Genomic DNA, 12,476 nt, shown 5'->3' with positions numbered 1-12,476 from the left:
AAAACTGCAGGTCCGAGTCTAAAACAAAGCCGGTACCAGTCCTTCTGATCTGCGGGCTCTTCCGGAACAAAGTATGGGGGGATTTTCCTGCCATAATCCAAGAGCACACAGTTTCAGTCTGAAAACAGGATTTCATGTTTTTGTACTCAAAAATATTGATACTTTTGCTTACACACACACACACACACACACACACACACACACACACCCACACACACACACACACACACACACATATATATATATATATAATATAGATAGATAGATATCATGTCGTGACTATGTTGTCTCTGGTTGGGTGAACAAACTCCTGCCTAAGATCCGTAGCTGTTAGCGACCAGCAGCTGTTAGCAATCAGCAGCTCTGCTGGCAGATGTTTAGAGTAACATGGAGCAGAAAGCTGATGTTGCTGTTTCTCCCTACATCCAGTGGGTGGCGCAGGTTGCTACAATCAATAGTAGCCATGCAGGCACACATGCTAGAAGGAAACAAACCACCCACTACAACACTTTCAATGTACTGGCTGCAAGGTTGCCAGGCAACTGTGCCAAAAGGCAGTTCCATGTTTCGTAAGCGAGGAGTGTTGAGTACGAGGGTTACAAGTTTTGAGAAGAAAGACATGAAGTCCTGCTTTCATACTGAAAGTGTGTGGTTGTAGATTATGGCAGGAAAATTCCCCCATACAAACAGACATTTATCCGACCCATGCAAAGAAGCTGCTGAAAGTGGGTCAGAACCACTGCTTCTGGTTCTGCCTCTCTCCTTTCACATTGCTCGCTGAGGAAGCTTTTATTTTGTCAACAGTTGTTTCTACTTCCTGTTGGGAGTCTGCTTCTGAAACTCTTTCAGCTTTTGGACCGCAAGTTTCATGGCTTCAGCAAAAAATCACTTATGATAATAATCCAGAATGTTTACATTTTTCCTGGTGGTAATTTATTGTTCTTGTTCAGGTTGGCGGAGCCTTAAAACCGATCCACCAGAACCAGAACAGAATCAGGAGATTCACAATGTTGATCAATTCAGAAGATCACAGCTAGAGATCAATAATTATGGAAGTGTCTCCTTCCTTTAGGTCTTATTAGTAGTTTGTGTTTCTCTCTCCTCCATGTTCTGCTTTAGGGTTTGTAACTTTGGCCCATTTCAACAATTCAGATATTAAACCTTATGAAGAATTCTGTAGATTCCTGAACAAATTCTTGTTACTCGTTTGATTGTCTCTCGTTCTACACAATTTGTACATCAAAACATAGAAATTCCTCTCTGAGTTCTTAAAATCTACCTCTCATAGATCTGGGACTTTCAGCTCTCTGGCAAATTGCTGCAAAGCAAAAAGAAGTCTTGATTATATTTAAAGGGCAGTTTCATAGACTTTTATACATACCATAGGCAACATGCTAACATGCTACTGTTAGCCACAGTACTAAAATTTGCAGATTAGCCAACATTAGCATTTTAAATAACTTTAGTAGCTTATTAATTAATTTACATTAACTATTGAATAGAGTATATTAATGTCGGTCAACATACTAGTAATAAAACTAAACTCCATAGACTGAATGGAGTGGGATAATGCTAGTTAACATGCTAATCATATCCCACATGCTTTTAGCTCATTTTGACCTAAAAGCACGTGGAGTGTTGAGTACAAGCTGAGTTAAAGTGAACCTGCAGTCAACAACTGAGAGAAGCAGTTAAACCAGAGTTCTCTCCCTGGTTTAAGGCCCCTGGATCCAATGAAGAACATTGACTTGTTCCTACCAGCAGGGAGAGACTAAAACATGCAGGACACCACATTGGACACCACTGACTTACAACAACCCCTGAAGCAGCAGGCTCATCGCGCTTTTACTTTGAAAACCAACGCACAAAATGAAGCAGTCTCGTGTCCCATGCCATGTTGTCAGTCACATGGTTTTCAGGAAGAACACACAAGAAGTCTGGCAGGATGTCCCGTCTCTAGAAAACGGAATCCAGGTGAGACATGGGACCAGGAGAGGGCTGATGGTTTTAGTTAGGGGTTAAAGGAAACACAATCACATTACAAACAAGATCCACAAACCAGGGAGAAAAACTCAAATAAGAGTCAAACCCAACATGTTCAGAGCTGAAAGCAGAAGCTCCACACAAGGAATCCTGCAAATTGAGGTCAGCTCTTCTCTGGAACCCATTTCAGCTTCTTGAGTTCATGAGCTGGTTCTTTCACTCAGCTGAGGGTTGGGAGATAGAAGGAGAAATAAATCCTGAGCCTCAGAGACTCCCTCAGTTATGGAGAGGAATTTTCTCCATGCTGATTTCTGAGGAGACCAACATGTGGACATGATGATCCTTCAGGTTTCTGAGCTGAAATTAATAAGAGGCTGAAGTTGAATTAAAGATGGATGTTTGGACTCAGGTATTAATCTTTGAATGACTTGAAATGTGTTTAGGACATTTCCCCAGTCAGGCCTTACTGGTTCCCAGTAGGAAGAGCCTGGCGCCGGATCCTGTCCATCAGATGTGAGGGAGAACCTGGAGCAGGTTTCTCCTTCCACAGCCAACAGGAAGTTAACATGATTAACTCAGACGTGCTCATGATGACAGAAGGTGATCGGACGCTGTTTACCGACGGCGGAGTTCATTTCCTGTCTAATGCTTTATGATATCAGAGGGAAATGACATGAGTGGGTGTGTGTGGACCGACTGCTGAAGAAGCCAAACAGAAATAATTATCTGATCTGGGACAGAGATGGAAACAGCTGCCACTGTTTATTCCTCCCTGACAAACCTTTTCTGACTTAGTTCTTCATCATCAGTGCTTGTATAGATGGACTGGTTGCCATAGAGACGACGGAGCCAGCTGCTGATGAACGAGTCATTTTACTTCACTGACACAAAAACAAGGCAAGCGAAGAGGAAGAGGAGGAGGAGGATGAAGATAACTGTAATCGATCAGCTGGGGTTGGTCTGTTTCATCTCCAGATATTTAGAGGATTACAGCAGACATCTTCAGTTCAATTTAGGTTTCTGTCAGTTACTGCCTTAATTTTTTCATCTTGACAAATGAAACATTAAACATCTTGACCGTTCCATTATTTCTGCTCCTGTCCGGATGTCTCGTCATGAATGGAAAGCATCTTCACCGTCTGTCCTGGTGCATGGAGAAATGGTTGAAAACTGGACTTTGGGACTTGGTCTAGGTCTGTTTCCCAATTCCAGTCCTCAGCCCCCCCCTGCTCTGCATGTTTTAGATGTGCCTCTACACCAGAACAGCTGATTCAAATGATTGCATGACATCTTCTGCAGCCATCAAGTCCTGCAGGAGCCTGTTAATCACCCAAAGATTCACTCCAGGTGTGGCAGAAGGGAAACACCTAAAACATGCAGGCAGGGGGTCTGAGGACTGGAATTGGGAAACACTGGTCTAGGTCTCTATATGGAGCAGACGTGTTTTGACTCAACTTCATTATTTCACCCTAAATCAGGGGTCTCAAACTCCAGGCCTCGAGAGCCGCAGTCCTGCAGTTTTTAGATGAGCCACAAATACAAAACACTGGAATGAAATGGCTTAATTACCTCCACCTTGTGTAGATCAGTTCTCCAGAGCCTTAATTATTCCATTCAGGTGGTGCAGCAACATCTAAACATTGCAGGACTGCGTTAATTTGATTAGCTGGAATGTAAATAGTCCTCTAAACAGAGGTAAAGTATGATCACACCTGCCTTCACCAAGGCTGATATTTGGTTTCTCCAGGAAAGTCATATTAAGAAAACAGCTGCTAAAGTTCTTAGCCCCTCGTGCCAAACTGATTGATAGGATTGATTACTTCCTGTTGGATTCTGGAGTGTAGCATCAGTATCAAGCTGCAAATAGCACAATATTCACATATCAGCTCACGCTCCTGTGTGGCTGAATATTAAACCCTAACCCTATCCATGGCCGGTAGGATCAACGCCATTAAAATGGTGGTGTTCCAACGATTACTTCATGTATTCTACTTCAGACCATCAGATTCTATTATTATTCCCTTTATTTGGGGCTATTAAAGTGTCAGAATCTCCAAAAAACACTTGTGTAAACCGAGGATGGAGGGTGGGTTCTCCCAACCAATATACACACATTTCTCCCATTTATCCATCCTGGTGTGGTGGAAGAGGGGCCCAGTCTCATCTGATGGGTCCCGTCCTGCCTGGTTATCTTTGGAACATTGTTGTAAAACGTCCCTCCTTAACAGTCCCATTAAAGTCAGTAAATCACTTTATACTAATAGTTTTGACATTGGCAGCACTATCAGAATCAAGAAGTCGATACAAAATGTATAAAAGCTCTGGAGGTTTATTTTGACAGTCCAGTTTGTGAAAAGCGGGTCTCAGCGACGCCGTCTTCCAGAGGCCATCGGTGTGACAGGTGACCTATATTTTGTTGGAACTTTTGCTCAGTTATGTTCTGAGTACAATCTTCCCCCGTTAAGTTTTTTTTACGTTATCTGCAGGTCCGGCACTTTATTAGGAAAAATGTATCCGATTTTGGAGCTTTAACCAATCATGAAACCCTGGAGGCAATAAATAAATTTGATCCTGTCAATCAGAACAACCCTGCAATAAATAAATTTGATCCTGTCAATCAGCAGGGTCATACAATCTCATAAGATCTTCAGTATTATGCCCGACTCCACGAATGAAGACGGAGAAATGAATTTCTTTTCAAGCGTCTGCCTGATGAACTGTTCAGTCAATGCCATAACACAATCTCATCTGGTCAAAACGTGTTCAGCTCCACTCATTTGGAAGAAATTCTTTCACTTTTTTTAACAGGTTTTAGAAAACAATGGGACCCAGAATCAATTATTGCCATAATGGGGCCCTCCAGTGCTTTGCAATCAGCCACTAAACGTGAGAAAATGGCTGTTTTGTTTGGCATGGCGAGTGATAAAAGGTCGATTCTGAGATTCTGGAAGAAGGACTCCAGGCTCACATTTGATCTGTGGTTGGAGGGACTAGCAGATATTATATATATAGATATCACAATAACAACAGAGTCAGTGTGTTTGAGAAGATATGGGACCGTTAATGACAGACCTGCCACTGCTCAGTTGTTTGTGTAACTGTCTTTTTTTGATTACTTGTGGAAAGATTTGGATCAATTGGTGGTGTATTTATCCGATGTTGTCTTGACTGTGGAACTGTTTCATGATGTGCCGATTTTGCGCGGGTTGGGGATGGGAGGGAATTTGACCTGTTATGTTAATATATGTGAAAATGAAAATATGAATAAAAAACTAGGCTTTATCTGCAGCATGTGGTCTTCATGGTGGTTCCTGATGAAGACCAAAGGCTGTTTTGACTCTGATGGTGCTGCAGCGGCTCTGAGATCCAGAGACGGATGGGGCCGCTGCAGCCTCCCAGTCTGGCCCCACCGGCTTTAATCTCATGAACAAAGTCACATCCTGACAGCTTACTGAGTAACGTGGCAGAGAAAACCCAGGTCGCCCCTGTGCTTTTCTCTGTGAAGCTGCACCTGTTCAGGTGTTTGTGTTTGACTCGTCGTCTGAGAGGGAAACATGATGTCAGAGAGGCCAGAAAGAGCGACAACGTTTTTACGCAGAACTCCAAATCCACCTTATGAATCGCTGCCATGATTTGATTGTACAATAGATGTGCAGGATAATCATACAGTGCATCACAATCTTCATTCTTCTTCATTTCATGTCTTATAGAATCACACTAAAGGGAGTCAAGATAGCACACATTAACACTGGAAGCATATGAAATAAGTTAACAAATGTCATTTTAAGTATTGTCGTCAGCAAAGATGAACATTTGGGGATTTTGGAAACCCACATTGACGATTCATTTCACAACAGAGAACTATTAAACGAAGGTCATCATAAGGAATAGATGCAGTGAATAATCTGGGCAGATCCCAGCACCTTCTACTGTAATCTTGTGACTTTCTCCTTATGCCTCATTAAGATTTCTAGTATTATTGGTGAGAAATTTATTCTTTCAGGCTTGTTTTTTTTCTCCCGTTGCCATGGTGAATCATTCAGGGCAGACCCGACTCAGAACTGGGTTGCCTGGTTGATGTTCTGAAACAAAAACCCAGAGAACCAGGAAGCTGGGTGGCTGTACTCAGACTATCTGCCTTCTGCTCAGAGTGTGACCCTGAAACATCTTTATTAGAATAACTTGTTTCTGATGGGAAACACAACAACATCGACTAATCCATGATCAAATATGACAAAACCAACATCTGTTCCAGGCTTTTCAACATGTTGGAGCTCCTCTCATCCTCTGCAAGAGTCAAAGTCACTTCTTGTCTCTGAGCTCTGAACTATTACTGTTTGACCTGAGAAACTGAAAGAATCATAATAATAATCAGTCAGTTTCACATGAATCTGTTCTTCAGACCGAGATGCTAATGCAGGCAGATCTGCTGCCCTCTGCTGATTAACTTGGATATTACTGCTTGTTGCAAATTATGGAGAAAAGGTAAAAAAAAATCAGAGAATTAATCTGAACATCCAGACTGAATCCAGCATCAATGCTACACAAATTACATAACAGATGCAGAAAAAATGGTTCTATTTCAGCTGCTAAACTATAAAAGTCTAGAGAAAATTCAAAATAAATTAGACTCCTCCTCCTGCTGTCTGGACATCCGACCCTTCAGCTTTCATCAGTAAAGTCCAGACACACTGAACTAAACTAAACTAAACTGACCCGGGCAAAGTAGTAGCAGATGTGTCTCTATTTTCCTGGTTTTAGTCAGAACTCCAGCAGCAGCGTTCTGGATCAGCTGCAGCTGATCCCTTGATTTGTTAGTCAGTCCTAACAACCCAACAAGGTGAAGGTGATGATGAAGATGACGATGATTTTCTGTTGCAACTTCTGAAGCCAGCGGCCAATCAGAGCGGTCGTTGGCTCTGGGGTCAGTTGCATATCAGAGCTGAGGCAGAAGCTGCGTTCTCATGGGTCACATGACCTGACATGAAGCTCTCTGATTGGCTCAACTGAACTTTCAGAAACTAAGCAGGTAAAAACAAAGAGTTACAAGAAAGTGAAAGTTTTTCCTGCTGGATGATCTCTAGTTGAATGTCAGAGCGAAGCTGTTCCGCTGAAGATGCAGAATCACAAAAATATTGGTTCTGCGGATGAATTGACGAATTTTGACACAATTCTATTCCCATATAATTGGTTTATTTCTCATATTTTTGATGAAGGTCATTTTTCTTAAACAGTGCTGGATACTTTGGGTGTATTCTGGCTAAATGAGGGTTTTACTCCCTGCACATTCCCACATCCCAGTGATCTGTGGACACAGTGATAACAGAGTCAACATTCAGGAGGCTGAGCTGAGAACAGCTGCACTGTCAGCAATAATCACATATTATTCCAAAAAGCAGAGATAAATTCAACAAGCACCCATTTAAACGTCAAAGGATAACTTGACTCATTATGACTATTTCCCTGTTCGAACTCTCATGGATCCCAGTAACATCTGATCCATGTAGAACCAGTGAAACTGCAATGAATTCCCACCCAACCTGTCCGATCCCTTTGGTCCCGTCTTTGGATGGAAAGTCTCTCAGCTGTTACTCATCAGACATGAGACCAAGAATACATTTGTTGTCGTAGTATGCTGGTAGTTCCAGAAACTCAGCTGGTCTCTGCAGTGAATGGATTCAGTAACGCGTCTCTTCTTGCTTGTGAGCCGTCCAAAGGAACAGTTCACAAGGTGTTCGTCGTGAACACCCAGTCTGTGACCTCACAGACCCACTGACTGTCCCACAGATCTTCTTTCAAGAACCCCTTTAGCACCTAGCAGACGTTTACAATCTGTCTAAACTTGAAAGAGATGCTATGGAGAAATATGTAGAGAAATCCCCAGCTGCAGGGATAATCTGCTGTATTATAACCAATAAAAACAATTCCTCACACCCAGTGAAGCAGATCTAGCTCCTACTGTTTTTCCAGAAAATGAGATGAACAACTTTTGAGATACATGTGGGTCACTTGGGGTGCTTGTTAACAAATGCTCTTGCTGTTTTCCAGGACCTTGTTAATTATGTTCCGAGTCTGTAACATCTTCTCTTCATCCATCTAGACAAGATGCTCGTCTTTTTGAAAGATGTTGCAGAACATCAGGTACGTCTGAAAGGACCCAAATGCAGAAAAAAACTGTTCAACAGAGTATCTTCAGAAAATAGGAACAACTGAAAGGAGGAAGATCAGAGAGAAGATCATGCAACACAGGAACTGAACAGAAGGATTCACCAATGACAAACAAAAACGGCAGCTGAAACATTGAGGCAGGGTGGAAAATATCAAAACATAAAGCAAGACTAATGAACACAAAGGGAACTAGACTAAGACTCAAAGTAGCCAGAAACCCAAAAAAGAAGCAAAGATGTCATTGAGTCTGAAGGCAGAGACAAAGGCACTCTGAAGGTAGCAGAGGTCTGGAGGTCAAAGAGTTTTCAGGAGGCTGAGGCTTCGAGAACAGATGGTGAGCCTTGTTAGGAGTCTAGACGGGCCCTGGACCCGTGGAGGAGCCCAGCAGAGACACTGAGGGATCCTCAGCAGGGTTTTTTCAGGAAACACCAGTACTCCCTCACCGGAGAGCTGAGGAATGGAAATACAAGGCATCTGCGAAAAGCTCCAGAAAGGAGGTGGAGGAGTTGTGACCACAACATCTGCAGCAGGAGGAAAAGGAAGCAGGAGGCACTGAGACAGGCGGAGTTCATGCTGGGAGATGGAAAGTCCTCTGGAAGTTTGTCAGACCAACAAAAACTCAGATGGCTCCATTTCATCCGACAGCAATGGAGAAATCAGAACCTCAAGATCTGGGCTGAAGATCCTGTTGGATCCACCGTTTGGCAGAATCCCCAAGGAGAATGTTTGATTGGCTGATGATACTCTTTACTTTAATATAATTTAACGTAAGCTTTGAGCTCCAATTATTTGGTGGTATTTTATTCAGAACTTGGTGATGAAGTAACAGTTTGATTTGAATCCTAACTCAACCTCCAGCCTTCTGGTCCCATTCTGACCTTCGTGTTCCTGCCTCTTCAGGTGGAAAAATACCCACACCTGTCCAAACTCCCACTGTCTTCTGATAAGATGTCCCTGCTGTCCCGTCCAATCATGTCGCTCCACTGCTGTATAAAAGCAGCGGGTCCAAAGGGAGTGGACATGATCGAGCCATGGCCTTCCTGTGGATCCTCTCCTGCCTTGCCTTCGTCGGCGCCGCCTACGGTGAGACCGGCCTTCATCAGCAGAGTCGCTCAGGCGGTCTGCAGCGTAGGCGCTCTGCAGACCGCCTACGCTGCATGAAGTTAGAAAGACGTCCGGCTTCGGTCGAAGGGAGAGGAAAGACGTCGTTCTCCTGAGATGTCAGGAGTTTGTTTCTCATTGTTGTTGGTAATGATGTAATGATGATGTCATCAGGTTGCGGCTCACCTGCCATCACTCCCGTCATCACCGGTTACGCCCGTATTGTGAACGGTGAGGAGGCTGTGCCTCACTCCTGGCCCTGGCAGGTGTCTCTTCAGGTAAACTCCCACAAACAAAGATGCTTTATTCTGTTAACTTCAGGGATGCTCTCCTCCTTCTTAGGAACCATCTCCGATATAGAAATATTTTCTAACCGATAACCGTTGCTGGTAGCTCACCCTCCTGCAGATCACCAGTTAAACTCTATGGAGATGTGATCATGTCTGAACTTTGGAGGATGTGAAGCCAATATTAAAGGGATGGAGGCGACAAAAATGTTGCATTTTCCAACCTCAAGGAATAAAAGTTTATCTTTCTTAGACTACATGCTCCTAATGTTTAACCCTGCTTTGCGATTCTTCCATGCATCTTGGTGTGCTCTGCACCAGCCTGTCGCGTACTGATCACCGACCTCATGACATCAGCAGGTCCAGGTCTGACATTAGGTTGGAAGAGACGCCACACATGCAAACATGCTGCTGTCAGGAGAAATGCATTCATCGTCTGATTTTTACAGGACTGGAAAATACCAACCAGGCTGCTCTTTGCTGCCAAGCGTCGACCTTGACGTGCAGCCGTCGCCTCCTCATAGTTTATCCGCTGCGTGTCTGGGCTAACCTCCGACCTGTGCAGCCTCACGTCAGGCTGCAGAGTTCTTACAACTTGCACAGCTGTTAAAATGGGGCTGACCTCTGTTTCAGGATTACACTGGCTTCCACTTCTGCGGAGGCTCTCTCATCAACGAGAACTGGGTGGTGACGGCTGCTCACTGCAATGTCAGGTAAGCGTCACACACCTGAGGTCTGCTTTACCAAAGAAGAAGGGATCAAACTGTTGGTGTGTTGCAGGACTGGCCACCGCGTGGTCCTCGGAGAGCACGACCGCTCCTCCAACGCAGAGAGCATCCAGGTGATTTCTCCGAGCAAGGTAAGTGAGACCCTTCACATCACATCCTCTGACCTTTAACCTGCCACTCCTAACCTGTCACTTCCCACCAGGTGTTCAGACACCCCCAGTACAACAGCTACACCATCAATAACGACATCACCCTGATCAAGCTGTCCAGCCCCGCCCAGCTCAACATGCGGGTTTCCCCCGTGTGCCTGGCTGAGTCCTCCGATAACTTCCCTGGAGGCATGATGTGTGACCTCTGGCTGGGGTCTGACCCGCTACAACGGTAACAGCTGCTGACGCTCACAAAGCTCTGGCTCCCTGAGGTGCTTCACCAGTTTCTAACCAACACGAGTTAAATGGAGAGGACTCTAACCCTGCATCCAGCACGGGAGTCATGTGACCACATGTTGCTTTTTTTTCAACTGAATTGATTTAAATGTATTAGATTGTTCAGATCAGAACCTTTTTTGGTTCTTCTGTCAAATATCACCAAAGATAAAAACTAGGAAGAACAATCTGCTTACAAATGCTACAGGAAAAATTTCCAAGCACAAATTCTTAACATGTAAAACTAAAATAACACATTCAGCTATCTTGATTACCATTAAAGGGAGAAAGGAGGATAATCTCATCATCTGAGCACATATAACCATAACGGATGTTATTCTGCTGCACAGGAAGCTGTTCAAGAGAAAACAGGACAACCTTTAACATCCTGAGACTTTGCTGCTCTGCCAGCAGATGGAGCCCTTGTTCTTGTGTCACATGAACATTCTAGTAACTGTTGTGTGTGTTGCAGCCGCTAACACCCCCGCCCTGCTGCAGCAGGCCGCTCTGCCCCTCCTCACCAATGCTAACTGCAGCAGTTATTGGGGCAGCAAGATCACCAACCTGATGATCTGCGCCGGAGCGGCCGGAGCCTCCTCCTGCATGGTGGGAGTTTAGTTCTGACCCGGTTCTGTTCTTCCAGTTTGACCTCCCGGTTTTCATCAGCCTGCTGGGTTTCTGTCCTCAGGGTGACTCTGGAGGTCCTCTGGTCTGTGAGAAGAACGGAGCCTGGACTCTGGTGGGCATCGTGTCCTGGGGTAGCGGCACCTGCAACACCAGCACTCCAGCCGTCTACGCCCGTGTCACCGAGCTGCGCGCCTGGGTCGACCAAACCGTCGCTGCCAACTGAGCGTGCTCAGCGGTCAGCCTCCACTTCTACCCTGATCTTCAATAAAACATAGAAACTGACCAGACCTGCAGCCATGTCTTCTTCTCCTGCAGACCCTCATCTTGACTCACATAAGACTCGTTTTCTCCCAAACCGAGCAGCTCGTTGAAACATCTGACCCTTAGTTTTCCTATTCCTCTATGTACATAAAACTCCAAATTCTCATTTGTTTGTCGTTTTCTCGTCCACCAGTCTTTACTCGCAATGTTTGGATCAGACCTCAGATTTTTTTTTCTCTCCGAGTGTTAAATACTCAGGTCGTTATGGTGGGGGATTCAGAGGGTGTCAGCCCAGATGTAGCCTCTAAAGCCCTAACCATAAACTCAGCTTGTAACGGTCCACCAGGCCCCTCCACCCGATCCCTTCATTCTCGCTGTTCTTTACCCCACCCTCCTCTGACAGTAGCAGAGGACGACTAAACGTTTCCGGTATTCTCAGATCCAAAACTTGTCAGAACTATTACGGCCATAATCGCCCACTCCTGTGAGTTGTGAAGTTTTGCTGAAGAAAAACATCCAATACTCGGTGAGAAAACGTCCTGCAAACGTCGTTACGCATGAGGGCTCACGCGGCAAAGACGCACACATTACGCGTGGTTACACATGCAGCTGGTGGATTCATGTCAAAACAAAACCCAAAATGCCTGATATCCTTATGACAGGACACGTGTTGGCTTCGCATTGGTGGCTTTAGATTTAGTCTCTGAGTTGACCAGTCAGAAATATTCCAGGAAAAATACAGGCATGTCAAAACATCGCTCTCTGGATATTATTGGCTCAGAAAAAGCCATTTCATAACATTATTGGCAAAATGCAGCATCAATCAACAGGGAGCGTCATGGTGTGGTGTGGCAGTGGACCCAAACGCAGCAGGCAGTAGTCGTAGAAATAAATGG

The 12,476-nt window shown here is 44.6% G+C and overlaps 1 protein-coding gene across 1 annotated transcript; it reads left to right on the top strand.

The window, feature by feature from the left end:
• Positions 1-9,176: 9,176 nt before the first annotated feature.
• On the top strand, positions 9,177-11,601 carry LOC122823244 (chymotrypsin A-like). Its single transcript, XM_044102666.1, is given in 8 exon segments — positions 9,177-9,234; positions 9,427-9,530; positions 10,173-10,252; positions 10,320-10,398; positions 10,470-10,615; positions 10,617-10,648; positions 11,165-11,298; positions 11,381-11,601. Coding segments are annotated over 8 exon segments (789 nt in total). The 5' UTR covers positions 9,177-9,182; the 3' UTR covers positions 11,543-11,601.
• The last annotated feature ends 875 nt before the right edge of the window (positions 11,602-12,476 follow it).

This window comes from Gambusia affinis, linkage group LG02, assembly GCF_019740435.1.
Source record: "Gambusia affinis linkage group LG02, SWU_Gaff_1.0, whole genome shotgun sequence".
NCBI lineage: Eukaryota > Metazoa > Chordata > Actinopteri > Cyprinodontiformes > Poeciliidae > Gambusia > Gambusia affinis.
This window is presented reverse-complemented; position numbering and strand designations above follow the sequence as displayed.